A 27,870-nucleotide genomic window follows, 5' to 3' on the forward strand; every position below is an offset into this window, starting at 1 on the left:
CGCTCGAAGCCGGGAAGGTGAGGTTGCAGTGAGCCAAGATCACGCCACTGGGCTCCAGCCTGGGCAACAGAGTGAGACTCTGTCTCAAAAAAAAAGAAAAAAAAATGTTGATCCAGTAATTTCACTTGTGGGAATTTATCCATGACAGCGTGGGTACAAAGAGATGGTGAACAAGGACGTTCGTTGCCACACTATTGGCAATAAAAAATTGGAGCCAGCGTGGCTGTCACTCAACATGAGAACGGCTGTGTAAATTATAGGGCGTCCATGCAGCGGAACAGCTTGCAGCCAATTAAAGTAATAACAAATCTATATATTTACTAACACGCAAAAGAAGTCCAGGAACTTACGTAAAAACCAAAGCGAGCTGCAGCACTGTTGTCTAGAACATCATCATACTTATTTATTTATTGTTTAACCACCACGGTTGAGAGGGCCATCTAGAAGGTGACAGTCAATTTGTTCTTTGGACTTGTCTCCATGGGGCAGAAGGATGAGGAGGAGACTGGCCGGGTACGTTGGCTCACACCTGTAATCCTAGCACTTTGGGAGGCCAAGGTGGGTGGATCACCTGAGGTCGGAGTTCGAGACCAGCCTGGCCAATATGGTGAAACCCCATCTCTACTAAAAATACAAAATTAGCTGGGTGTGGTGGCACACACCTGTAATCCCAGCTACTTGGGAAGCTGAGGGAGGAGAATTGCTTGAACCCAGGAGGCGGAGGTTGCAGTGAGCCGAGATCATGCCACTGCACTCCAGCTTGGGCGACAAGAGCAAAACCCAGTCTCAAAAAAAAAAAAAAAAAATGAGGAAGAGACTTTTATCTATTGTTTCTATACTTCTGGGTAAAAGCCAGAAAGGTGGCAGAGTATATAATGCGTAAGTCGTCGAGCCGCGGAATCAAAGGGGCCCAGGTTCTGACCCCCACCCCACTGCATAATGCTGCTCAACCTGAAACAGGTCCCTGCCTTTTGGGGGCTATGTCCTCCTGGAAGAATGGGGTCTGCTCAGGCCACCCTGCGTCCATGTCCCAGCTCCCCACTTGCTGTGTGAGGCTGGGGTCCTTTTCCAGGAAACTAGGGACAGCGACAGTCCCCAAGTCCTCGGGTAGTGTGAGGGTGGGATGCGGTGACCACAATAGTGATGTTTGTCAAGCAATGACTCCACATCGGGCTGCGTTCCAGGAGCTCTACATAGATGAGCTCCAGGCACCCCTCAGCCTCCTGGTAGAGTTGCGGGAACCGAGTGACTTGCCCAGGGTCCCTCGGTTGTGGAGAGGCAGAGTGGGATGTGTGCCCCGGCCTGGCCTGGCTCTAGTGGTCGGCTCCAAAGCACAGCCGGGCCAGGGCTCGCAGGGCTCGCCGGCCTCAGGGAGCCATCGGCTGTTCCAGGAGCAGCCAAGCCCACCCGCCTGACGCCAGCTTCCCACCCCGTGCAGGAGAAGCAGGACAAGGTGGTGCTCCAGTCAGAGGTGGCCAGCCTACGGCAGAACAACCAGCGGCTGCAGGAGGAGTCGCAGGCTGCCAGCGAGCAGCTGCGCAAGTTTGCAGAGATCTTCTGCAGGGAGAAGAAGGAGCTCTGAGGTGGGAGGCCACCGCCCGCCTTCGCTCCTTCCCCGCAGGCCATGGACCTGCTTGCCTCTCTCCCTCCACTCGGCTCCCAGCTGCCGGTGTGACCAAGATGACCTATCCAGGGCCCTCCCCATGGACACGGAAACCCCGATGGCCTCACTAGGGCCGTGAATCAGGGTCAGCGCATGGCCCTCATGCCCCAGAGGGCGACGTGGTCTCAGGCCTCCCTCCAAGCTGCCCAGCTGTGGTCCCCGTGAGCTGGGCTGTGCTTACACCGCTCCCGGGCCTGTCCCACTGTCCCCATCTAGCCTCTTCCTGGGACCAGCCCTCTGAAGCTGATGGGGACAGAGAGAGGAGCCAGTCTCCAGACCCCTCGGCTCCAGGAGGTCACACAGCAGGTTTCTGCACCACGCACAACAAAGTTGCGGCTTGTGGGGCCCAGGCCCCTGCATGAAAAGTACAGCGTGAAAGCAACCCTTTCTTCCCCACACCCAGAGAGGTGAGGCCCGCGTGGACACAGACCAGGGCGCCTCGGTCCCTAGCACGCGAGCTCCAAAAAGCACGAACATGATCCCCTCCCTAACCCCCTTCTCCCAAAAAGCAGCCAGGAGCACTTTCTTAGAGTTTAAATTATTTTCTTGGGGGCCTGAGGATAGAGGGAGGCAAGGCTAGCCTCCAGAGCCGATTTATTTGAGAGAGAAACTCTATTTGTATCTCCGGGACGGTTTATACGATCTTTTTCTATCAGCTCCTCTTCTGCCAGAGGCCACTGCACCTGGGCTAGGGGTCCACAGGCCCCTCCACCTTCCAGCTAACCAGGCCAGGCCGGGGCGGTGGAGCCACTGCACAGCCGACTCTCTCCTCCTCCTCCCGGCACGACCTGGCCCTGACCAGCAGCCTTGGCCTCTTCTGGGTTCCAGGAGGGGCTCCCGAAGCCCTCAGGACAGGGCTAGAGGAGAACAGCCTTCATCTCCTCCTCTGGTTTTTTTTCCTTTGCAAGTCTCCCAGCCCGTCTCTCCGAGCAGCGACCACCAGACCCCCTCACCGTGCTCCCCGGGGAGCACTGCACCCCGCGAACCCCACTGGACGCTGGTTCTCTAAAGGCAATAAGGGGCGGCCATGCCGGTGTGGTACCATGCTGTTCACCCAGGAAACCGTTTCTTTTTTTCCTTCTTTAAAAGCAAACAGAAAAAGATATATATATATATATTTATTTTTTCATGTAGAGTTGGCGCCAGAACAAGCCTGTATGGCCACAGTCTGTGGATTCACCCCCCCCAACCTCAAGCTGAGGACCAAGGCGTGTCCCCTGTGGGCTGGGGGTCAGTGGGAGGACCAGAGGGATGAAGTCAGGGCAGGCGGGCAGGCCGGTGCCCTTTTTGGGAGGCACCAAGCGGGGAGGAGTTGGCGGAGCAGGTCTGGCCATGAGCCAGCACTAGGCAACCCGGCCCTTGTCCAGGGACCTCTGCTGCCTTCTCTCTGGGGTCAGGAACCTCAGAGGACGGGGCTCTGGGGACTGCATAGGACGCAGGCACTCAGGGAGGTGCCGGTGTGGATGGGTGGGGGTGAGAGAAGAGGGTTCTCATCATGTCTCCTGTGATCAGCCTCTGGCCCCCTGGAGGAGGAAACCTCAGCGCTGCCCCTGCCCTCACCCTCACCCCCCACACCGAGTGAGGTGGGCGTGCCCCAGGCAGCGTCCTCAGCCCTGGCCAGCTACTGTGATGCCATCTTCTCCCCCATCCCCTTCTCTGGGGGGCCCTCCTGTCCCCCACCCCCACCCCTTAGACCCTCATCGGGTCCCTTTTTTTTTTTTCAGTTGTCTCCTCCCATCTTCAGATCATTCGAATCATTTTGGGGACTTAATCATGTACATGGACAAGTGTAAATTATGATTTTTGGTTTTGTTTTCTGTTATTTTTTAAGGATTTCTGCAAAAACAGATCTATTTAATTTGAGGTTGGTGTTCTATCCAATGGCTGAAGATAGCAGCAGGTTTTTTTTTCATATGTTGATTTGTTTCATTTGGATTTTTTATTATTCTTTATTGTCTTTTTTTTCCCCCCCCCATCCCTGTCTTGAGATTTTCTGGCATGTTTCTGGAGGTTTCAAAGGAAATAAATGTTTCATAGAAATGGCTTGTGTGTTCACTTTTGGGGCAGCTGCCTGGAGTTGCTGACGAGAGGGTGTGGTCCAGCATCGGCCCCTCCTCCTGCTCCTGTCCCCAAGTCCCCCACACCATGACCACCACACACATGTCCTAAGAACCAGGGGCACCTGCCTTCCTAACTTCTTTTCCTTGGAATCCAAAGGACAGAAATCCAACACTCAGAATGTGAAATGTCCTTAAGTTCAAAAGAGTGAGATTCTGCCTCAGAGGTCATATACTGGAGGCCTGAAGGCCAGACCCAGCCCAGAGAGTTATGTTGGGTCTTAGAAATAGTGGCCAACTTGTAATCTGGACATTCAGCCAGGTGCAGTGGCTCATCCCTGTAATCCCAGCACTTCTTGAGAGGGTGAGGCAGGAGGATTGCTTGTGCCTAGGAATTCAAAACCAGCCTGGACAACATAGCAGGATCCTACCTCTAAAAAAAACTTTTATTTTTTAACTTTTTTTTGAAACAGAGACTCTGTCACCCAGGCTGGAGTGCAGTGGCACAATCTCAGCTCACTGCAACCTCCACATCCTAGGTTCAAGCGATTCTCCTGCCTTAGCCTCCCGAGTAGTTGGAATTATGGGGACCTGGCTAATTTTTGTATTTTTGTAGAGACAAGATTTCACCATGTTGGCCAGGCTGGTCTCAAATTCCTGACCTCAAGTGATCTGCCCACCTCAGCCTCCCAAAGTGCTGGACTAAAAGTGTGAGCCACCGCGCCCAGCTTAACTTTTTTTTTTTTTTTTTTTTTTAATGGAGATTGCACATGAAGAAGGCTAGGTTTCCAGCTTGGTTGATCTGTCCTTTGCTGCAAGACTCACAAGGGGCCCCTGCCTCCTTTGTTCCCAGCCACATGGCTGCATTTGGGACACTCTTCCCCCTTCTGTCTGTAGAGGTGGGAACAGACCCCTGCTGCCACTTGCCAAGTGAATGCTTTGGGGGTAGAAAGCAGCCCCTCATCGCCCCAGATCTGCATCTGGTCTGGTGAACATTTGCATTTTGGGAATCCAGATCAAACTGATTTCTGAATCAGGAAATTCCTCCTGAAATCCCGAAGTCCAGCCCCTTGAGGGAAGCCTAGCCTCCTGACGGGGCTGGCCAGGTGGGGTCTTTCTGCCTCCCTTACCCATGTACCTGTCGTGGAGTTTCACATCTCTGAGCTAAAACCCAGTGCTTCTCTGACTCAGACCCTGCCCCCTCCAAAAAATGTCTTTTTCCAAAAGGCGTGGGGCTGGCATCCGGAGGAGCAGGACCAGCCATTCCCACGTCTCCTAAAAATTCTGGAGTTCTCCAGACACCCTCCCTGTCTCCGCCCTCCTCCTCCTCGACGCCCCGTCCTCAACCCGCACTGCCCTTCCCCCGCCACTGGGCGAAGGGGGCGGGAAGCCTGGGAACAGGCTGTTCTCACATCCTCTCCTGGCGCCGGAGCCACGCCAGCTGCTTCCAGCACCCCACAACTCGCGCGCACGCCAGCCCCTGGTCGCGCCCAAACTGTGCTTTGAGGCCCGGCCCTTCTCTTCGTGTCCCAGTTTCCAGCTTCCTCTGCCCGTCTCGGACCTCCCTGTCTCTCCTCCCCAATCTTTCTGGGTCCCTCATACCTCCGGCTTTCTCTGCAGATTGTTCTGCTGTTCCCCTAAAGTCTGTCTCCTTCTCTCCCCTGCCGCCCGCGTCTCTCCCCATCTCTGCCTGTTGTCCTGGGACTTTGCCTGTCTCTGATCCCAAGTCTCTCTCTCTCCACCCGCAATGTGGCTCCCTCTCACTCTCTTCCCTCTCCTGATCGATGTTACCTCCTTCTCTGCCTCCCCTCCTGGAGGACCTCTCCCTAAATCTGCTGCTGCTCTTCCCCAATCACCGTCCTCCTCCTCCTCCCGTCTCTCCCAGCATGTCAGCTATTTTTTATTAGTGTTATTCCCTCTCTCCCATTAAACCTCCTTCTCACCCCTGCTCTCTTCCTCTCTCCCGGTCCTTCCTCCTGTCTCTTTCCCTTCTGCACCCTCCTGCTCTTTTTTCTGATCTCTCAATAACTGTGTGACTGTCCTCGTCTCTCTCTCCTGATCTGTGTCCTAGTTCCCTCACTCCTCACTCCCGCCCCCCACCCGTCGCCCACATCTCAGTCTCTCTCCCAGTGCCCGTGTCTAGATACCCTCCTGCCCTCCCTTAGCGCCTCTCTTTCCACCTTATCCCCACTGCTGATTTGCCCCACGTCCAGGACACGGAGCCCCCTGGAGATGTCTGAGTCAGGGATGACACCTCCTGACAACCCCGTTCCCCACCCCAGCCTCAGGAGGGGCCAACCCACCGTCCTCTTCCCAGCCCTTCCCTTTCCCCGGCCCGGCTCCCGCCTCCCTCCCGGCTGCGCCCGCTGCAGCTGCAGCAGCCCGTTGCCAGGGCAACCACAGCTGGCTGGGCGGGAGCCCCTCCACCCCATCCCCCTTCTCCTCCTTTCTGGCAAAGCAGGGCGGAGCTGGGACAAAGCCGGGGAGAGGCAGGGTGCAGGCAGGGGGAGAAGGAGGTGGATGGAGGTAGGGGCTGGCTGGTCGCCTCACCCCCAACAAGGCCCCCGGACCCCCGGCCCTCCTTGGTGATGCCCCAAACCAGACGGGAGAACGAGGCAGTCGTGGGCAGAGGGGTCAGGCCCAGTTTAATACACAGAACAAGTTAATTCACAGCAGAGGCAGGCAATAGAGGAGACTCGGTGACAAGTGGGGGGGCACTCCTGGATTGGGGGACATCCCCCCAAAACCCACCACCTCCCCCACCTGCAGTCTCAGTTTCCCTTTTTTAAAACCCGAACAACAAACACACACAACCACAATAAACAACCACGCCCCCTCACTCCCCCAAAATGGCCAGCGAGGGGGGCGGGGGCCGCCAGGCCTGGCGGGGCGGGAGGAGGGCGGAGGAGGGAGGGAAAAGGAGTCCGTGGCGGAGTCTGTGCTTCTCATTCCAGCAGGCGCTGGACGGGGGCCCACCCGGCCCCACCACCGCCACCCACCAGCCACGGCAGGCACGGGGCGGGCACAGGCCGGGGCGGTCGGGGAGGGGCAGGAACAGAGTTCAAAACCAAGGTTCACATCATGCAGTATCCACCGTGGGCACCGGGAGGGCGGGTGGACACCACGCCCACCGCCCTGGGCACAAGAGGGGAAGGCGCCCACCTTGGGTGGGGCGCGGGACGGCTGCAGCTCCAGAAATTGGGGTTGGGGCGCCCGGCGGGGGGCCGGCAGAAGCGGGTGCCCAGTGGACACTCTCAGCAGCGCCCCTCCACCCAGCCAGGCCTTGGAGGACTCTTTGTATATATTAACTTCTTTTCTTTTCTTCTTTTTTTTTTTTTTTTTTAACTTTTTGTCTTTTTCTTTAGAAAAAGGCTCTGTCCGTGCCCCTGGCTGGCACCCACCACCCCCCATGCCCGCCCAGAGGCGGGGTATGGCTTTGAGGGGAGAAGCCCCTGGTGTCCATTTGCCAAGGGACAGAGAGGGAGGGAGGGAGGGAGAGGCCCTGGCCGGGCCCACCCACCCACAGGGCAGACATCCCACTTGCACAGAGGGGAGGGGGTGGCTCAGCCCCCTCTCGGCTTCCCCCTCTCCCCCTCCCCCTGCGGGGCGTTCAGGGTCGGGGAGAATTGAGGAGCTCGGAGAGGCAGGTAGGCAAGCACCACCCCAGAGTCGCGGCGAGCCGAGCCGGCCTAGGTGAGGGTGATGTAAGCAGAAGCCTTTTCCTTCAGGTGCCGGAGACAGAGGTGACAGCTCCAGCTCCCTGCAGGGGCGGCCGAAGCTGGAGTCAGGCCCGGGTCCGCCCGGGCTGCCCCAGCCCCTTCCCACCCAGAGGACTTCCACAACCAGGAGACAGCATTCCCACCCACCCGCCCCACGGGGGTGCCCACCTCTCCTCTCACCTTCCGGGGGCTCCGCCATGGGGGGGCTCAGGCAGTACATGTGGTAACCCCGATCGCAGTCATCACAAAACAGCAGCTGGTCCTGGGGGGTGAGACCCGCCCAGCTGGCACCCTGGGGGCACGGGCACCAGAAACGGGGGTGGGGGGCTGGGGCAGGGGCTAGGTCAAGGGGAATGGGGGAGGTGAGGCCTTCCGAGAAAGGCTCTGAGAAGGTCTTTGCAGCGGGAAATGTGTGCGCAACACTGCTTAGCCAAGCACATATCCCTCAGGACAGTCCCTTTGCGATTTATAGTGGGGGTTTTATAAGGCTCTGTGGAAGGCTTATTATTATTATTATTTTATATTTTTAGAGACAGGGTCCTACCCTGTTGCCCAGGCTGGAAGTGCAGTGGTGCAGTCACAGCTCACTGCAGCCTCACACTCCTGGGGGCTCAAGTGATTCTCCTGCCTCAGTCTCCTGAGCTAGGACTACAGGTGTGCGCCACCATGCACGACTTTTTTTTTTTTTTTTATAGAGACAGGGGTCTCACTATGTTGCCCAGGCTGGTCTAGAACTCCTGGGCTCAAAACTCCTCAGCCTCCCAAAGTCCTGGGATTACACAGGTGGGCCACCGCTCCCGGTCTGTGGAAGGTTTAAATGACACCAAGATGATCTGATAGCAGCTCTGCCAGAAATGGTCATGGCTTTTGTTTTTGTTTTTGTTGAGACGGAATTTCGCTCTGTCACCCAGGCTGGAGTGTGCAGTGGCGCCATCTCAGCTCACTGCAATCTCCACCTCCTAGGCTCAAGCCATTCTCCTGCCTCAGCCTCCCGAGTAGCTGGGATTACAGGCATCCAGCTAATTTCTGTATTTTTGTAGAGATGGGGTTTCACCATGTTGGCCAGGCTGGTCTCGAACTCCTGATCTCAGGTGATCCACCCACCTCAGCCTCTCCCAAAGTGCTGGGATTACAGGTGTGAGCCACCACGCCCGGCCCGTGGAAGGCCTTAAACAACCCTAAGATGATCTGATACCAGCTCTGCCAGCAGTGGTCATGGCTTTAAATCTCAGCTCTACCATTTCCCTAGTTGGCTGACCCTGGGCAGGTCTCTTTCCCTCTCTGAGCTCAGTTTCTTCCCTGTGAAGTGGAAACAAGACCACCTGCTTCAGAGGGTGGTTGGGAGGAGCCAGAGAGATGAAGAGGAAAAAGGGCCGGGTTCGATTTATGGACACCAGCATAATGATAACACAGGGGACTGGTGTTCACCAGGGAGGGCTCAGGCACAGGCTTTAGGCTCAAGGGGCAGAGGTGGACGTGCCAGGCGGGGTGGGCAGCAGGGCACGAGGGGGGCGGGAGGCACTCACGTCGTTCTCGGAGGTTCCGCACAGGCTGCAGGATTTGCACTCGATGCACTGCCAGCGGTAGGTCCGCACGGCTGCCGTCATGTTCACCGTGAATTGTAAACACGAGGGGTGTCCTGGGGGCCAAGGGGCAGGGGTGCAGTTAGGACGTCACCGTGCCCCTGGTGGGCACTGACCACCAGGAGAGCCATAGCTCAGCCCCTACCCCTGGCTCATGACGCCAGGATGAGCTGCCGGGATCCGCAGCCTGACCCCACACCTGCCCAGCAACCACGTGGCCAGCAGCGGTCCCCCAGCCACCACAGTCTCCTACCACAGCCACCACGGCAACCACACTCTGCTCCCCAGAACGCCATGGCAACCGCATTCCATTACCCACAGTGCTGTGGCAACCACTTTCTACCACCCACGACACCGTGGCAACCACATTCTGTTAACCACCGTGCTGAGACAGCCGCATTCCATTATCCACAGCAGAACGGCCAGGGGTCCTGTTAACCACAGCAACAGGCAAACACACTCTCCCAGCCACAATGCCATGGCAACCACCTTCCACAACGGGGTTGCCACACCTCGGTTTCATGCAACTAAAGTCCATTCCACTTGATGCCCCAGCAACCAAACTGTTAACTCACATCACAACACTGTGTAGCGCCAGGCTGTTAGTCATTCCACAGCCCTGCTGCAGAGACACCCGCAGCCGCTACCTGCAGCCACGACCCACGGTGCACGCACCCTGCAACCGCGGCCCCGGTGCCATCACAACTACATTCCATTATACTGAGTTGCCATGACAACCATATTTCACTACCCATGATGCCATGACAACCACAATTCATGACCTACTGTGCTGAGGCAACCAGAGTCTATATCGCCCACAGGTCCACCACGGGAAACCACATTCTGTTAACCACAATTCTACAGCAAGCTCATCCTGCGACCAGTGCCCAGGTGGTGGCGTCCGTCACTCACACCACACAGCCCACTACCTGCCATGCCTTGGCCCCTGTCTCTTGCTACTCCTTTTGTCTTGTTTTGGTTTTTGAAACAAGGTCTCACTCTGTTGCCCAGGCTGGAGCATAATGGCACCATCACAGCGCACCCTGCAGCCTTGACCTCCCGGTCTCCAGCGATCCTCCCACCTCAGCCTCCCGAGTAGCTGGGACTAATGGAGTGTGAAACTATGCCCAGCTTTTTTTTTTTTTTGAGACGGAGTCTTGCTCTGACACCCAGGCTGGAGTGCAGTGGCACAATCTCGGCTCATGGCAACCTCTGAGTCCCAGGTTCAAGCGATTCTCCTGCCTCAGCCTCCGGAGTAGCTGGGGCTACAGGCATGCGCCACCACACCCAGCTAATTTTTGTATTGTTAGTAGAGATGGGGTTTCACCATGTTGGCCAGGATGGTCTCGATCTTTTGACCTTGTGATCTGCTCACCTCAGCCTCCCAAAGTGCTGGGATTACAGATGTGAGCCACAGCACCCGGCCTGGCCTATTTTTTTTTTAATAGGTGGGCTCTCGTTATGTTGCCCAGGCTAGTGAAAAACTCCCGGGTTCAAGGGGCTGGGTGCTGCGGTGGCTCATGCCTTTGATCCCAGCACTTTGGGAGGCCAAGGCAGGCAGATCACCTGAGGTCAGGAGTTCGAGACCAGCCTGGCCAACATGGTGAAACCCCCATCTCTACTAAAAATACAAAAATTAATCAGGCATGGTGGCAGGCGCCTGTAATCCTAGCTACTCAGGAGGCTGAGGCACAAGAATCACGTGAGCCCAGGAGGCGGAGGTTGCAGTGAGCCAAGATCATGCCATTGCACTCCAGCCTGGGTGACAAGGGAGATGCCGTCTCAAAAAAAAAAAAAAAACAAACCACTGGGCTCAAGCGAGCCTCCCACCTCAGCCTCCCGAGTAGCTGGGACTAATGGGGTGCAACACCATGCCCAGCTAATTTTTTTTATAGATGGGATCTCACTATGTTGCCCAGGCTTGTCTCAAACTCCTGGGCTCAAGGGAGCCTCCGGCCTCAGCCTCCTGAGTTGCTGGGATTACAGGTGCGCAACAACACACCTGGATAATTTTTAAATTTTTTGTAGAGATGGGGGTCTTGCTATGTGCTCAGGCTGGTCTCAAATTCCTGGCCTCAAGTGATCCTCCCACCTCTGCCTCCCAAAGTGCTGGGATTACAGGTGTGAGCCACCGCACCTGGCCTCTCACTACTCTTGATGCCATGCTAAGCACAGGCTGCTACCCACAGTGCCATGAGAGCCACATCCCATTATCCCTGAAGCCTCACTGATCCGACCCAGTTCCCACAATCCTCAGCAGTTGCATCAGCCTTGCTAGCTCTGGTTATCCACAGTATCCCCTACATGCTCGGGGTCCCCTCAGTCCTCACCGCCTTGCCTCCCTCCCTCCCGGTCTGCACTCCTGAATGTCCTCTGCACCCGGCCCTCAGAAACCTCAGGTGGGGAGCGTCACCTGATCGCCCACAGTCTGCACAGGAGATGAGGTCCTCGGGACACCCCGTCTTCTTGGAGCCCCCCAGACAGAAGTCACAGTAGCCGTTGGGGATGACAGTGCCGTCGGGCGCCTTCTTGGCTGTGAGACAGCAGACAGGCATGGGCACGGGGCAGGCAAGGGCACCCCGCAAAGGTGACTGCAGACTTTAGGAGCAGAAGGAGGCGTCCGTACCTGTGTGTTTCCTTTGTGCCTCAGGGACCCAGGCCAATTCTTTGTAAAACTCTGGGGTAGGGGGGACAGAGAGAGGGACTCTCACCACAGGCAAGGCTCCACCCTGCCCCCAGCCTCAGCCCCAGGGATGGACCTCTTAGTCCAGGCGTGGGGAGGTGGGAAGAGTGAGTAGCTACCCTAAGCTATGGGGAGAGGCGAAAACAGTTCTCATCGGGACTCCCCACTCTGCCTTTTTAAATTTTTTTTTCAATTAAAAATAAAGGCGGGGTCTTGGTATGTTGCCCAGGCTGGTCTCCAACTCCTGGCCTCCAGTGATCCTCCCACCCCGGCCTCCCAAAGTGGTGGGATTATAAGCGTGAGCCACTGCACCCAGCCAGGATTCCCAACTCCTTGAGACAACTGACATGTCCTCTTTATTGGGTCAAAACTTGGTCAAGACAGCTTGAGGAAGGGCTCCCTGCCTCCCTTCTCATATACACGTCTCCCAGCCAGCCACTCCCAACTGCACCCTCAGTAATTTGTATCTAACAAATTCAGCGAGTACCCCTAGCCAAGATCTGGTACAGAAACAGACACTCAGAAGAAAAACTCTGAACGCTGAGGTGCCTGGGTGTGTAGTGGCCAGGGGTGAAGACACTCAGCCTCTGCCTCTGAGAGATAGGTGGGAAGACGGTGTCTCCCTGCTGCCTCTCCCAAACCCTCCTCCCCTCCCCCATCCCTCAGCTGTCAGAATTGGCATGGGATTGGCACGGGCGGACGCCAAGGGCTCCCAGGCCACAGACCCTGCCCCTTGACCAAAGCTTAGCAGAGAAAGGAGAAAGGGAAGGCAGGGCGGGAGGGGAGCCATCTATCACCCCCCCTCCCCAAGCTCTAATTGAAACAATAAATCAGACCCAGAAATATTACGCCCGGCCAGGAGCGAAGGAGCGATGGTTGGTTGCCATGGCAACCCCAGAGCCAGCATCCCCATGGTTGGTGGGGGGAGGGAACGGCTGAGCTGGAGATTTTCCAGAAATGTCTAATGCCCCCCCCCCACCCTCACCCCCAGCTGGGCTCCTCTTCCCCATTCCCGGGGCCCCTTGCCACCCCCACCTGGCCTGCCAGCTCACGTTTATGGTTGTTTTTCCGGTGGAAGGGCAGGGCGTGGCGTTCGGCGTTCTCCTCCCCCTCCTCCTCGGCCAGGTGGGTGTGGGTGTAGTGGTAGCTGAGCCCCGGCCGGTTCTTATACCGTTTCCCACAGACTGGGGAGCGAGCGAGCCAGGAGGGCCTGTCAGCCCCTCCGGGCCCATGCCGCCTCCACCCTGGCCTCCAGGATCACACCTCCCCCCTCAGCCAGAGACCTGAGCAGCCTCCCAACCCAGGTCTGGAACAGGAGGGAGAGGGCCACGAGGTGGGGAGTCTCTGGGCCCCCCTCTCTCTGCCTTTCCCCCTCTTCAGAAGGACTCACTATCACAGACATACGGCTTGTCTCGGTCCTCCAGGGAAGCGGTGTCCTGGCGTTTCCGGAGACCCCCGATGCCATATGCCTGTGGAGAGAGTCAGGAGTGAGGGGCCAATAAAGTGAGAAAACAGGCCGGGCGCGGTGGCTCACGCCTGTAATCCCAGCACTTTGGGAGACCGAGGCAGGCGGATCATGGGGTCAAGAGATTGAGACCACCTTGGCCAACATGGTGAAACCCCGTCTCTACTAAAAATACAAAAATTAGCTGGGCATGGTGGTGCGTGCCTGTAGTCCCAGCTACTCGGGAGGCTGAGGCAGGAGAATCACTTGAACCCAGGAGGCGGAGGTTTCAGTGAGCGGAGAACACGCCACTGCACTCTAGCCTGCGACAGAGCGAGACTCCGTCTCAAAAAAAAAGAAAAAAAAAGAAAGAAAAAAGAAAGTGAGAAAACAGTGTCTTTTGCAAATTCAAATTGCAGCTGTACAAATGTCCTAGCTGTGGGGCCTCGAACCTCTCCAAGGTTCAGCTTCTTCCTCTGTGGCACGGGAACGAAGGTAGCTCTAACCCACTGCATAATCTCTGCTTTGCAAATGGCTTAATACAGATGAGCCTCAGTTTCCTTATCTGTAAAATGGGTACAAAATCCCCCCCCCTGCAGGCCGCTCTGGGGATCCAGTGAGGTCAGACTGAGGTCAGACTGTGGCAGGGGCGGACCACTGCGCCTGCTCCATGAATGAGACCTGTCACTGAGGGGAGCGGGGAAGAGGAGAAGCTTGGGGTGATACCTTTCCTTTGGCCCTGTTCTTCCTCCTGGGAATGTCATCCTCCAAGTCTTCCACCTCGAGATCATGCGGAAACTCCAGCAACTGCTGTTTCTGGGCAATAGAGAAAGGAGACAGGTCAAAAAAGTAGGGGCCACTGACCTGCTTTTGAGGGGCTTTGGGCAGAGGTGGAGATTGGGGGTGAGAGTATAAGTCAGGAGTTCTTCCAAATAGAGATGAAGTCTGGGAGGATGGAGACTGGGATGCCCAACGGCCAGAGGAAACCGGGCGGGGGGGTTTCAGAGCAGGAACGTGAGGGCCCGGGCTGGTGGCAGGCAGGGGTGAGAGAAAGCCATGCAGCAGGGGTCCCCCAGGGGTGGGCCTACCTGACAGTCCATAATGGTCTCCTCCTCCTTCAGCTCAATCTTCTTCTCCCCCGTCTCTGCACACAGTAGAGCCTCGAGGACCGGCCCTTCCGGGAGGCCACCCTCCTTCTTCAGGGGTGCTTCACAGTCTGGGGACAGGGCCATGGTGGGGGTCAGATGGGGAAGTTGACCCCAGCGGACTCCTCAAACTATGCAGGTGGGGGGACCATGCTCTTTGCAGGAGGGAAGAGGCTTTCCCACACTCGGCCAGCAGCAGAGGCAAGGATTTAACCACATGCCCTAGGAGGGAGGCCCAGACTCCGGGGAGACCCAGTCAGGCCCTCAGATGCCCTGGGATGCACAGCAGGAGACATGGTCAGAACTTTAGATACACCAGAAAGCCTTGGAAAAAGACACAGTTAGGCCATCAGGCACACCCAGACCTACTCAGGGAAGACACAGAGACTCTCAAACATACCCAGACAAATATGGACAGATCCAGACAGTCACAGAGGAGACACAGGGACACCCGCAGGGGACATCCAGACAGATCGTCTGAGACAGATGCAGAAAGGAAGAGGCCCAGCCATGCTCTCTTTTTTCTTTTTTTTGAGACAGGGTCTCGCTGTGTCACCCAGGTTGGAGTGCAGTGGCGCAATCTCAGCTCACTGCGACTCCCAGGCTCAAGTGATCCTCCCACCTCAGCCTCCTGAGTAGCTGGGACTACAGGCAGAGTAGCTGGCACGCCACCACACTGGGCTAATTTTTGTATTTTTGGTAGAGATGGGGTTTCACCATGTTAATCAGGCTGGTCTCAAACTCCTGAGTTCAAGCGATCCTCTGCCTCGGCCTCCCAAAGTACTGGAATTACAGGCATAAGCCACACTCTCAGATACAGCCTAGAGACTCAAAGAGGTATAGCCAGATCCTTGGAGACACCCAGACACAGGGAGGAGACATAGCCGGACCCATGGGTACACTCAGAAATGCTCGGAGACAATTAGCTGGCGAGGCGCGGTGGCTCACACCTGTAATCCCAGCACTTTAGGAGGCTGAGGTGGGTGGATCACTTGAGGTCAGGAGTTTGAGACCAGCCTGGCCAACATGGTAAAACCTCATCCTACTTAAAAAAAAAAAATACAAAAATTAGCCAGGTGTAGGGGCACATGCCTGTAATCCCAGCTACTCAGGAGGTTGAGGCAGAGAATCACTTGAACCCGGGAGGCGGAGGTTGCAGTGAGCCGAGATCGTGCCACTGCACTCCAAACTGGGTGAAAAAAAAAAAAGAAAGAAGGAAGGAAGGAAGGAAAGAAAGAAAAGAAAAAAGAAAGAAAGAAAAAGAGAGAGAGAGAAAGAAAAAGAAAGAAAGAAAAGAAAGAAAGAAAGAAAGAAAGAAAGAAAGAAAGAAAGAAAGAAAGAAAGAAAGAAAGAAAGAAAGAAAGAAAGAAAGAAAAAGAAAGAAAGAGAGAGAAAGAAAGAAAGAAAAGGAAGGAAGGAAGGAAGGAAGGAAAGAGGCTGGGCACGGTGGCTCACGCCTGTAATCCCAGCACTTTGGGAGGCTGAGGCGGGCGGATCACGAGGTCAGGAGATCGAGACCATCCTGGCTAACACGGTGAAACCCCATCTCTACTAAAAATACAAAAAATTAGCTGGGCATGGTGGCGGGCACCTGTAGTCCCAGCTACTCGGGAGGCTGAGGCAGGAGAATGGCGTGAACCCGGGAGGCGGAGCTTGCAGTGAGATCGCGCCACTGCACTCCAGCCTGGGCGACAGAGCGAGACTCCGTCTCAAAAAAAAAAAAAGAAAAGAAAAAAGAAAGAAAGAAAGAAACAATTAGCCCTCCAGATACACCTAGACCCTGAGGAAGATACAGCCAGATGAGATGCCTGGACACATAGCGGGGAGATACTGACATACCCAGGGAGAATCGCTCAGCTAGATACACACAAATACACACAGGAGACAGGAAGAGACACAGCCAGGTGGGCACTGCCATGCTCCTGGGTACACACAGACCCTCAGACTCAGGAAGAGAAACTGACCCCAAGGATCCCGATATTCCTAAACACATCCAAGGGTAAGTCCAGATCCTCTGATGGACTGGCACACACGTGCAGAAATACACCTGATACGCCAGACACCATCAGGAAGATTCTCCCAGACACTCCGAGGCACCCACACACCCACAGAAAGAGACGGCCGCACCGCCTAACACACCCAGACACACTCGGGAGGAGCCAGATGCCCTGACAGACCAGACATACACAAGACACAAGCCTTCTAAGACACTTGGAGACACCTGGGAAGATACACCTAAGAGAGGAAAGAGCTCCAACCAGACACTGAGACATCCAGACGCCCTTGGGGAGATACAGAGGCAGACACCCTCAGGCATCCACAGAAAAAAATACAGGCAGATGGCTGGGCACAGTGGCTCAAGCCTGTAATCCCAGCACTCTGGGAGGCCAAGGCGGGTGGATCACCTGAGGTCTGGAGTTCGAGACCAGCCTGGCCAACATGGTGAAACCCTGTCTCTACTAAAAATACAAAAAAATTAGCCGGGCATCTCAGTGTGCATCTGTAATCCCAGCTACTCAGGAGGCTGAGACAGGAGAATCGCTTGAACCCACTAGGCGGAGGTTGCAGTGAGCTGAGATCGCGCCACTGTACTCCAGCCTGGGTGACAGAGCCAGACTCCATCTCAAAAAAAAAAAAATGCAGGCAGACACTGATCCATCCCAGCTCCCAGGGGAAGGGACACAGTCAGAAACTCCATACACCCCCACACACCTAACAGATATCACTAAGGGTCCCAATACCACTGGGACCCTTGGTGGGGCATGGTGGCTCACACCTATAATCCCTGCACTTTGGAGGGCTGAGACAGGAGGATCTCTTGAGCTCAGGAGTTCAAGACAAGACTGGGCAACAAAGTAACACCCTGCCTCTATTTAAAAAACAACAGGCCGGGCCGGGCACGGTGGCTCACACCTGTAATCCCAGCACTTTGGGAGGCCGAGGTGGCCAGATCACCTGAGGTCAGGAGTTCCAGACCAGCCTGACCAACATGGTGAAACCCCGTTTCTACTAGAAATACAAAATCAGCCGGGCGTGGTGGCCCATGCCTGTAATCCCAGCTACTCAGAAGGCTGAGGCAGGAGAATCGCTTGAACCTGCTAGGCGGAAGTTGCGGGTTCAAGGTTCAACTCCCCGCTAGGTGGAGGTTGGGAGATCGTGCCATTGCACTCCAGCCTGGGTGAAACTCTGTCTCAAAAATAAATAAATAAATAACAACAACTGGGCACCTGGGCCCATGTAGGAGGAGATGCAGTCGCCACTCAGTGACTCAGAGAAACTGTGGAATCTCTGGGAAACACCCGAGACGCACATGGGCAGACAGACACACAGCCAGCCAGGCAGACACTTGCTAGAAGGCGATAAAGGTGATGGACCAGTGCTAGGACACACAGCAGGCGCTGGGACACCGATGGGGGCCCCAGAGGCTGCACCCACCGATCTTGTACTCGCAGGGCCTGAGTCTGGGGTCCTCCAGGATGTTGAGTCTCCGTTTCTTCCTCCAACAGCGGGCGGGGTACGTGTAAATCTGTCCGGGGGCCAAACCTGGAGAGAGAGGGGGGTGAGAGGGCGGCGGCAGTGGGGAGGCCCGGCCCCGCCCCGTTCCGCGCCAGCCCTCCCAGCGGTACCCGGCCCGCGGTGGGTCTTCTCCATCCAGATGTAGCAATTGTTCTGGGCCACGCCGGTCTGCGAGTCGAGGAAGGGCAGTCGCAGGCTGCGCTCGGCGCACAGGCGCGCGTTGTAGCTGCGGCAGTGCTCGATGGCCTCGCGGTAGAAGTCCTCGCCTAGGCTAGAGGGGCGGCGAACGGGCGGGCGGCTGTCAGCAAGGGCAGGCGCACAGGGTCGCCCAGCACCCCTCCCCCCACTGCCGGGCCGCCCAGGCTCGGGAGGGGTGGGCCGACCCCTCCAGCCTCACCTCTCCCCTCCTCCCACTCCGGGACCCAGGCTGGGGGAAGTGGACAGGGCCCAGGGGCCCCCAAACTGGGACTCAAACAGGCCCCCAGCTCATGAGTAGAAACACGATACAGAAACAAACAAAAACACACCGGGACGTATCCCTACCTGAACACATGCAGACACACAACACAAATCACACATAGTCACACGGGATTCGCACACAAAGAGAGACAATCCGAATACTCACAAAGGAGAAACAGACAAACCTCACACACGTGCACACATAAATATCTACTGAAAAAGATAAATATCCCAAGTTCCATAGTGTGGAGACAAATCACACAAATAACCCTGCATAAAGACACATCACATATCCACAGACACACACCAGAAACACATCACCCACACAAAGACACACAACATGGAAACATCACACCACACACACACATACACCCCCTCATGCATCCAAAGACACACAGACACACGCATGTCAAAAGACAGGAACTACAGAAACCACTTGCCCCCCTATGCACTTACCCACGTATCCAAAGACACAACACAAACCACACACACGATATCCAGACACGCAACATAAAGAAATCACACAGATTCACACAGGTACACACACACATTTACAAAGATGCACGATGTGGAACCAGTATCTAAAATATCACACATCCACACAGACACACACACATACAAAACACAGAAACAGCCAAATCCATCCATAGTCACACAAAAATTTACACACAAATACACGCAGCCCTACATACCCAAAAACACAGAACACAAGACAAATGACATATAGTTCCAAAGGACACGGACACACACTGGGAGACCCAAATATCCAAAGATATCTAGTGCAGAATAAAAGGAAACAGACATGTCCACACACCTATCCCCCAAAAATTCCTTAAAAAACCAGAACACAAATAAGTGATACACACACACACTCCACATCCCAAGACAAAGGTAGTGTGGACTTCACTCCAGTTGCCAAGGCCCCCGCACCCCCGGGTCATTTCATCCTCTCCCAGACCCGAGGGTTGCAGGGAAGGGACGATGTCTCCCTTCCCCAAAAAGAATCTGGAGGCCCCCCACGCCCTCCACCCCGCCAGGAAGCGGTGCATCCGACACCATTCTTGTCAGAGACCCACAGTCACACACTCTCGCACCCCCGCGCAGCCCCGCACTCGGTGACAGCCCCCAAGACACCCCTTCGGCCCCACCCCCGGTCGCCACACACACACAGGCCCGCGTAGACCCGCCCGCGCTCCCTCTCCGCCTCCCGCCGGCCCGCACCACCTCAGGGGGCCAGGGATGACCGTGGCCATCTTGCTCCCCGGGTCCTGCCCCCAGCAGGTCCCCGCCGGGTCGGTCCTCCCAGCGGTCGGGCGGGCGCTGAGGCCGCCCATCCATTCATTCCCGGGGGGCGGGAGCACGAGGGCCACGGCCAATCGCGGCGACGGGGCGGGCCCGCCCGGGCCATGCTGGGAGTGGTAGTCCCGGGCCAGGGGGCCCCCGGGACCCCGCGGGGACGGGGACGACGCGGAGGAGGGGCCCGGGGCACGCACCGTCACTCACCCGCCCTCACTCCTCCACATATCCTGCTTTCGCGTGCACACAACCGCATGCACACCTGGACTTGCACACGCCCACGCATGGCAGTTTACACACACATTCACGCGGATACTCACAGCCTCCCACACACTCCTACTCACACACCTTCGCACGGACTCACACAGCCACACGCACACACACTGCAATACTAAGAGACGCAGAGACACCTCCCAGGTGCCCACACAGACTTCTCACCAACACGCTTCCAGCAGACACCCCCTCACCCCCCCCACCCAAGTCCCTCCTGGCTCCAGAGACCCCACCCGGGGCTGTCTCTCCCAGCAGCCACGCTCACGGTCACCCCGCCCTGCTCAACGCCTTCTGCAGGCCTGACAGCAGCAGTGCAGGTTAGAAACAGTAGTCACACCTCCAGGGTTCAAATCCTAGCTCTGCCACTTGGTGGCCATGTGACCTTGGCAAATGACTTAACCTTTCTGGGCCTCAGTTTGCTCATCCGTAAAAAGAGGATGATGCCTCACTGGAGTGTTGTGAGGATTAAATGAGTAAATACAGGTAAAGCATTTTAAGAGGTGACTGGCAGGCCAGGGGCAGTGGCTCACACCTGTAATCCCGGCACTTTGGGAGGCCCAGGCAGGTGGATCACCTGAGGTCAGGAGCTGAAGATCAGCCTGGCCAACAGCCTCTACTAAAAATACAAAAATTAGCCGGGCGTGGTGGTGCATGCCTATACTCCCAGCTATTTGGGAGGCTGAGGCAGGAGAATCACTTGAGCCCAGGAGGCCAACGTTGCACTGAGTTGACATTGCGCCACTGCACTCCAGCCTGGGTGACAGAGCAAGACTCTGCCTCAAAAAAAAAAAAAAAAAAAAAAAGGTACCTAGCAGGTAGTATTTGCTCAATAAATCCATTTATTCATTTATTCCACAAAGGAGCGGATACATAATTTACTAAAATATCAATGGTAATACCTAATTGCTATCAGAAAGAATAATGCGGGCCAGATGCAGTGGCTTACGCCTGTAATCCTAGCACTTTGGGAGGCAGAGGCAGGTGGATCACCTGAGGTTGGGAGTTCGAGACCAGCCTGGCCAACATGGTAGTAGTCTCTACTAAAAATACAAAATTAGCCGGGCATGGTGGCGCATGCCTATAATCCCAGCCACTCGGGAGGCTGAGGCAGGAGAATCACTTGAACTCTGGAGGTGGAGGTTGCAGTGAGCCGAGATCGTGCCATTGCACTCCAGCCTGGGCAACAAGACTGAGACTCCCTCTCAAAAATAAATAAATAAATAACAAGAAAGAAAAAATAATGCGGCCAGGTGCAATGGCTCCAGTCTGCAATCCCAGTACTTTGGGAGGCCTAGATGAGAGGACTGCTTGAGCCCAGGAGTTTGAGACCAACCTGGGCAACAAATCCAGACCCCTGTGTCTACAAAAAATAAAATAAAATTAGCTGGGCATGATGGAGCATCAGTGTAGTCCCAGCTACTTGCAAGGCTAAAGTGGGAGGATAGCTTGAACCTGGGAGGCCAAGGCTGCAGTGAGCTGTGGTCTCACCACTGCACTCCAGCCTGGGTGGCAGAGCGAGACTGTCTCTAAAAGCAAACAAACAAACAAACAAAAACTAAGTAAGCAGGGCGCCGTGACTCATGCCTGTAATCCCAGCAATTTGAGAGGCTGAGATGAGAGGATCACTTGAGCTCAGGAGACCAGCCTGGGTAACATAGCGAGACCTGGTCTCTACTAAAAAAAAAATAAATAACTGGGCATGGTGGCACATGCCTATGGTCCCAGCTACTCAGGAGGCTGAGTCAGGAGGATTGGTTGAACCCAGGAGATCGAAGCTGCAGTGAGCTATGATCACACCACTACACTCCAGCCTGGACAACTGAGCAAGACCCTGTCTCCAAAAAATAAATAAATAAATAAATGCTCAGTAGATATTTGTTGAATGAGTAAATGCACCCATCATGTGCTGGGCACAGTTCACCCAGTGATGCTATTATTATCTGCATTTTCCAGGTGAGGAATCTGAGGCACAGGACGGTGACCACACATGCCCGCATCCCCTGGCGGCTCTTTGAAGGTGAGACTGAAGGAAGGAGGCAGGCACCCCTGACGGCCCTCCCCAAGTAGTCCTGACCTCCTTCTGTCTCCCACTGTCACCCACACTGACTCCACCGGAAGAGATCCCCAGGGAGTGAGCGGACCCACTGAGTCACAAACTGACCCAGTCTCTCTGCAACACCACCACCCCGTCCCCCCTCCCGTCTCACCCCTCCTCCCCCTTTCCCCTTCCCCTCTTCCACCCCGACCCCTGTAGAGCCAGCATTCAAATTTGGGCGGCTGCTGTAATTAACACGCCCACAAACGCTCTCATCCACCAGGGGGCGCTCCAGCCGACAGAAGTGGCCCGCTAGCCTTCACCATTTTTGTCACTTGAAATCCCCCCATGAGAGAGATCCAGTCAAGGCCTCCTATACTCACGGTCACTTCTACACACACACACACACACACACACACACACACACACACACACACACACACACCTCTAGTCTTAGACCCTTTCCACAAACTCGCCCATCTAAGCCAGGTAAGGCCTTGGCCGGCCCCTCTCCTGGAACAGGAGGAGGTGAGTCTCTGATTCACATATGGCCTGGAGTGGTGACAAGGGGATTAAGTGATGGGCACTGACACCCCTACGATCACTCTGGCCTCCAGGGCCCTATAGTGGCCACCTCACACCTTGCCCACGGTGAGCCGTGACCCCACCTTCCTCTCTCACCTCCCATTCGCTCACAGGTCCCCTAACACATCCTCTTACACCTGATTCCCACACCGCTAACCTCAGACATGCAGACTCACCCCTGCCCCACCCCAAACTCTCATGTCGATTTGATTAAGAGAAGCCCGAGTGTAGACACTCTGAGTGTAGACCTTCCTAACAGTCCTCCTCTACCAGCAGAATTTCTATTTTTCTTTTCTTTCTTTTTCTTTTCTTCTTTTCTTTCTCTTTCTTTCTTTCTTTCTTTTCTTCTCTTTCTTTCCTCTTTCTCTTTTTCTCTTTTCTTTTTTGGACAGGGTCTCACTCGATGGCCCAGGCTGGAGTGCCATGACATGAACACAGCTCGCTGCAGCCTCCACCTCCCAGGCTCAAGCGATCCTCCCGCCTCAAACCCCCAAGTAGCTGGGACTACAGGCGTGCGACACTACACCGGGCTAATTTTTATATTTTTGTAAAAACAGGGTGTCCCTATGTTGGCCAGGCTAGTCTCAAACTCCTAAGCTCAAGTGATCTGCCCACCCTGGCCTCCCAAAGTGCTTAGATTACAGGCATGAGCCACCATGCCCGGCCCACCAGCAGGATCTCTACCCACAGACCCAGGCTGACACTTGCAGCGGGCTCTCCTTTCTTTCCTTCTGCCCTAACCACCTGCACACACCACTCCCACACACTCTCCTACACACTTGAACTCCCAGTCCTCTCCCTGGCCCAAACAATCCTCCTGCCCCATCCCCCAGTGCCCTGTGTGGGAGCTGGCCCACAGTAGAAATCAATTTCATAAATCAATATTGATACTACTAATAATAATCACTGCATTTGGTCAGTGTCTGTGCTAACTGCTTTACAAAGATGGCCTTAGCCCCACGACAGTCCCATGGGGTGGTAAGGGCTATTAGAAGCCCCCATACACAGATGGCAAAACTGAGGCTCACAGCAGGGAACATTCGTGGCTCAAGCTGGTTTTGGAACTCAGGCAGTGGGAACTTCCGAGGGCGGCACCCTGCAGCTCCTTCTCCCCAGGGGATTTGACTCACATTCTTTCAGGAGCCAGGGAGTCCCCACACTCACCCCTGCAGAGACCTTTTGGAAGGGGAGGGCACAGAGGGGTAGGGCCCTCCCAGTCCAGGCTTACTCTGGCTGGGCCCCTGCTCAGGGCTGTAGCACACACCTCCTCCCAGGGGTCTGGGCCAGGGTCAGAGTGAGGGGCCCCATCGCCTGTAGATCCACCAACCTGCACAAGAGCCCCGTTCCCAGCCATTTTGCGGATGTCCCTCACAGGACAGACTGCTGTCTGTGTGTGCCACTTAGGGTGAGAGGGCAGCAGAGGGGTGTCACCATCATACACCACCTCACAAGACCCGAGCCCCGCACACCCGCTCCCGGCACCCTGCTCACGGCGAAGCCACACGTGTAGGCGCTTGCCTCTAAGTCCCTGCCCCCCTTCTTCTCCCAACTCCCACCCTCCACCTCCCACCCCCATTCCCGCCAGAAACCAGAAGCAACTGGCGGCCTCTGGTCCAGCCAGCAGGCGCATCCCTTCTCGTGGGTGGGGTGGGGGGGCGCTCCCTCTCTCCCTCTCTCCCCCCACCCCCTCCCCCAGCCCTCGATGTTCAAGGTCAAGGCAGCCAGCGCACGGGGTTGGGGGAAGGGTGGGGGAGGTCGCCCCGGCCCCTTTGTGCGACGCCGCGGGCGCTCGCCCTCCGCCTCCTCCACCAGGCCCGGGAGGAGGGGGAGGGGAGCGCCGCGCTCGCCTGCGGGGAGGGAGGGCGGGAGCGGCCGAGCGCCTGTCACTTGGAGCCCGCTGTCACCGCCTGGGAACGGGGGGGTGGGGAGCGCTGGGACCCGGGAGTCCGGGATCCCGAAGAGGAAGCAAGAGCGAGATGGAGAGGGGGAAGGGGAGGGGTGGAGAGCGCGAGGGATGGCAAGGAGAGGAGAGGGTCAGGAGGGGCCAGGCTCGGACCCAGGCGTCCGGATTCCCAGCCACCGGGCCCGGGAAGAGGAGAACTCTCGGAGGGCCGCGGCCAGGGAGAAACGGAGGGAATCCCCGGAGACCGAGGGCGCTCCCGGCACCCTCTCCTGGGCAGCCGGTCCCCAAGGGGATCAGAGATGCTCCCGTTTGATGTGTATGCGCGGGGAGAGGGAGGGATGCCGCGGTCCAGGCTGACCGCGGGTTCGGGGCTTCTAGTTCCCGGAGATCCCGGGAGGAAAAAGGGAAGGCAGCGGGGATGGAACTGGGGACCCCCGACGTCTCAGCTCCCACCCTGCGGCCGCGAGGGCCGGGGTCCCCAGAGAAAGAAGGGGAAAGAGAGAAAGGCGCTTTGATGAGCGGAGAGCGGGTGATGGAAACCCTGGAGACCGAGGTCCGGACTTAGGTGTCCGAGCTTTCAGCCCCGGCCGGGGCAGGCCCGGCACCTCCGAGACCCTGAGGGAGAGATGGAGGAGAGGGAAACCCCTACCCCCACTCTGGGTGGGGAAACGGCCTCCGCCACCCCCAGCCCGCGCCGCATTCCTTCACTGACAGCGACAAAGAAGAGGCGCCCCCGCGACCCTGGAGAGGCTCCCGCCCCCAACCCCAGGGGGCGACAGGGGGTGGGGGCCCCCGGGGCAAGGGTTCGCGCTGGGGGCCCCCATTCAACTACGGTCCGCGCGCTGCGTTCGCCTCCTCAGCCCCAGGGTGGGCGGGGGAAGGGCTCCTGGTTGGGGGGTCTGGACAGGGGGCGGGGACGGCAGGGACACTCACGACTTGAGCGGGTTCTGAATGGCGGTAGCCATGGCCCGCTCGGCTGGGCCGCCTCCGGCCCGGGGCGCCGCTGCCGCCGCGCGCGGGCCCAGCCCGGCCTGCGCCGCCCGCTCTGCCGCCCAGCGCGCTACGATTTCATTCATTCTTGGGGCTGCGGCGCGAGCGGAGCGGGGCGGGCCGGGGGCGGGGCTCAGCCAATCCCCGCGCCTCCCGGCGCACGACGGGACGTGGAGTCTAGGGGCGCGCGGCGGCGCCCGAGGGCGCCCCTGCCCGGACTACACGTCCCAGGGGGCGTCAGGAGGACCGCGCTCCCATTGGCTGCTGGGGATACAGGGAGGGGCGGGGCTCCACCCAGAGCATCTTTCCTCCCTCCCTGGGAGTGCTCGGTCTCCAGCTCGGGATCTCCACCCTCCAGGCACCGCGGGCGCGGAAGCAGGTGGTCCCTAGCTTCTAGATGTCCCCAGGGTATGTGGATGACCCTAGGGTCTGTCGTGTATTCTTGTCTAGGCCTATTTGGGTGTCTCTTCTATGTCGGACAGCCTGTGAACAAGCACAGGGGTTAATCAGTGCCTTTGTTCATTTACTGAGTGCCTGCTGTGTTCCAGGAACTCTTCTAGGCACTGGGGATACAGCAATGACCAAAACAAAGTTGCCGCTCTCAAGGAGCTGACATTCTAGTGGAGAAAGACAGATAATAAGAAAATAAATCGATAAAATCATTTCAGACAGTGAAAGGTGCTATAAAGAAAAGAAAATGGGGCCAGTCGTGGTTGCTCATCACTTTGGGAGGCCTGTAATCCCATCACTTTGGGAGGCCGAGGCAGGTGGATCACCTGAGCTCAGGAGTTCAAGACCAATATGGACAACATGGCGAAACCCCATTTCTACCCAAAATACAAAAAATTAGCTGGGTGTGGTGGTGCATGCCTGTAGTCCCAGCTACTCAGGAAGCTGAGGTGGGAGGATCACTTGGGCCTGGGAGGCAGAGATTGCAGTGAGCCAAGATTGTACCACTGCATTCCAGCCTGGGTGACAGAGTGAGACCCTGTCTCAAAAAAAAAAAAAAAAAAAAAAAAAAAAAAAAAAAAGAGAGAGAGAAAAAAAAAAGAAAAAGAGAAGAGTCCAGGCACACACCTATAATCCCAGCACTTTGGGAGGCTGAGGCAGGAGGATTGCTTGAGCCCCAGAGCACAAGACCAGCCTGGGCAACATAGTGAGATCCCATCTCTACAAAAAAATTAAAAATTATCTGGGTGTGGTGATGCATGTCTGGAGTCTCAGCTACTCAGGAGGCTGAGGCAAGAAGATCACTTGAGCCTGAAAGTTGGAAGCAGTAGTGAGCTCCAGCCTGGACAACAGAGAGAGTCTCCGTCAAAAGAAAGTAAGAAAGCAAGCAAGCAAGAGAAAGAAAGAGAGAAAGAAAAGAAGAAAATAAAATAGATTCAGCAGAACACAGATTCCAGAAAGGAAAAAGAAGCAAATAAAAAATAATTTTAAAAAAAGAAAACAGATTGATCTGAAGGAGTGAAGAAGTGGCTTCTCTGAGGAGATGACATTTGAGCCAAGATCTAGAAGTTGCCAGCATGCACTAAGAAGCACGTCTAGGCACCGGATCACCAAGTGCAAACGCCCTGGGCTGGGAACAAGTGTGGCATGTTCAAAGATCAGGAAGCAATTGAGTGTGACTGGAGCAGAGTGAGCAGGGGGAGACAGCCCGGGGAGAGAGCAAGGACCCGGCTCATGTAGGACCTTGTAGGTCATTATAAAGAAAATGGATTTTGTTCTAAGTGCAATCAATCATCCTGAACTCTCCTTCTCCTCTTCTTTTTCACACACACACCCCAAGCCCATCAGCAAATCCTGTTGTCTCTATTCAAAACATATCCAGATTCCACCCACTCTGACCTTCATGGCCTGCACCCCAGTCCTGTCCATCATCGTCTGCTGCCTGAACTATGGTAGCAGCTTCATCACTGGGCTCCTGCCCCCCAAGTCTGCTTTCCCCAAACAGCCAGGGCAGGCTATCTGAAGCATATCTCTGGGCTGAGCACAGCGGCTCACGCCTATAATCCCAACACTTTGGGAGGCCAAGGTGGGTGGATCACTTGAGGTCAGGAGTTTGAGACCAGCCTGGCCAACATGGTGAAACCCCATCTCTACTAAAAATACAAAAATTAGCCAGCTGTGGTGGCGCATGCCTGTAATCCCAGCTACTCGGAAGAATCGCTTGAACCCGAGAGACAGAGGTTGCAGTGAGCCAAGATCACACTGCTGCACTCCAGCCTGGGCAAAAGAGAGAGATTCCATCTCAACTAATAATAATAATGATTAATTAATTAAGCATATATCTGCATCCAACCACCCTCTGGCTCAAACCTCCAGTGGCTTCTTTCATAATTTGAATAAAATGCAAAGCCCTCGCTATGCCCTCCTCCATCCCTCCTCAACCCTCATCACATTTCTGGCCTCTTTCACCTCCTTCCTTCCCTTGGCTAACTTCACTCCAGCCCCACCAGCCTCCTCCCTGTTTCTGGAACATTCCAAAACCGCTCCAGCCACAGGACCTTTGCACCTCT

At 56.0% G+C, this 27,870-nt stretch overlaps 2 protein-coding genes across 16 annotated transcripts in view; one reads left to right on the forward strand and one right to left on the reverse strand.

The window, feature by feature from the left end:
- SIPA1L3 (signal induced proliferation associated 1 like 3) overlaps nt 1–3,703 on the forward strand; it is a 299,853-nt gene extending 296,150 nt beyond the window's left edge. For 6 of the 8 annotated variants that reach the window (XM_054540313.2, XM_024237020.3, XM_063720074.1 and 3 more), the window contains one exon: nt 1,439–3,703. In XM_054540313.2, coding sequence (XP_054396288.2) covers nt 1,439–1,582 — 144 coding nt within the window. In that variant the 3' untranslated portion in view covers nt 1,583–3,703. The remainder of the gene's footprint in view (nt 1–1,438) is intronic. The other 2 variants (XM_054540312.2, XM_063720075.1) reach the window with 1 other exon arrangement.
- A 3,305-nt stretch (nt 3,704–7,008) lies between these two features.
- Nucleotides 7,009–25,431, reverse strand: DPF1 (double PHD fingers 1). 8 transcript variants are annotated; one of them, XM_024237084.3, is made up of 12 exons: nt 25,295–25,431; nt 17,921–18,081; nt 17,730–17,837; nt 14,238–14,365; nt 13,876–13,965; nt 13,096–13,174; nt 12,758–12,889; nt 11,649–11,699; nt 11,436–11,555; nt 8,966–9,078; nt 7,620–7,701; nt 7,009–7,480 (listed from the first exon to the last, which is right to left on the reverse strand). In XM_024237084.3, exons 1-12 carry the CDS (start codon nt 25,324–25,326, stop codon nt 7,410–7,412), a joined length of 1,167 nt encoding a protein of 388 aa, XP_024092852.1. In that variant the 5' UTR covers nt 25,327–25,431; the 3' UTR covers nt 7,009–7,409. The 8 variants fall into 8 exon arrangements, with proteins under 8 accessions (XP_024092852.1, XP_009230833.1, XP_054396297.1 ...); XM_009232558.4 differs by having other exon boundaries at nt 7,620–7,731; nt 25,295–25,410; XM_054540322.2 differs by having other exon boundaries at nt 17,921–18,076; nt 25,295–25,313.
- Between the last annotated feature and the right edge of the window lie 2,439 nt (nt 25,432–27,870).

This window comes from Pongo abelii, chromosome 20 (genome assembly GCF_028885655.2).
Source record: "Pongo abelii isolate AG06213 chromosome 20, NHGRI_mPonAbe1-v2.0_pri, whole genome shotgun sequence".
In the NCBI taxonomy this organism is placed as follows: domain Eukaryota; kingdom Metazoa; phylum Chordata; class Mammalia; order Primates; family Hominidae; genus Pongo; species Pongo abelii.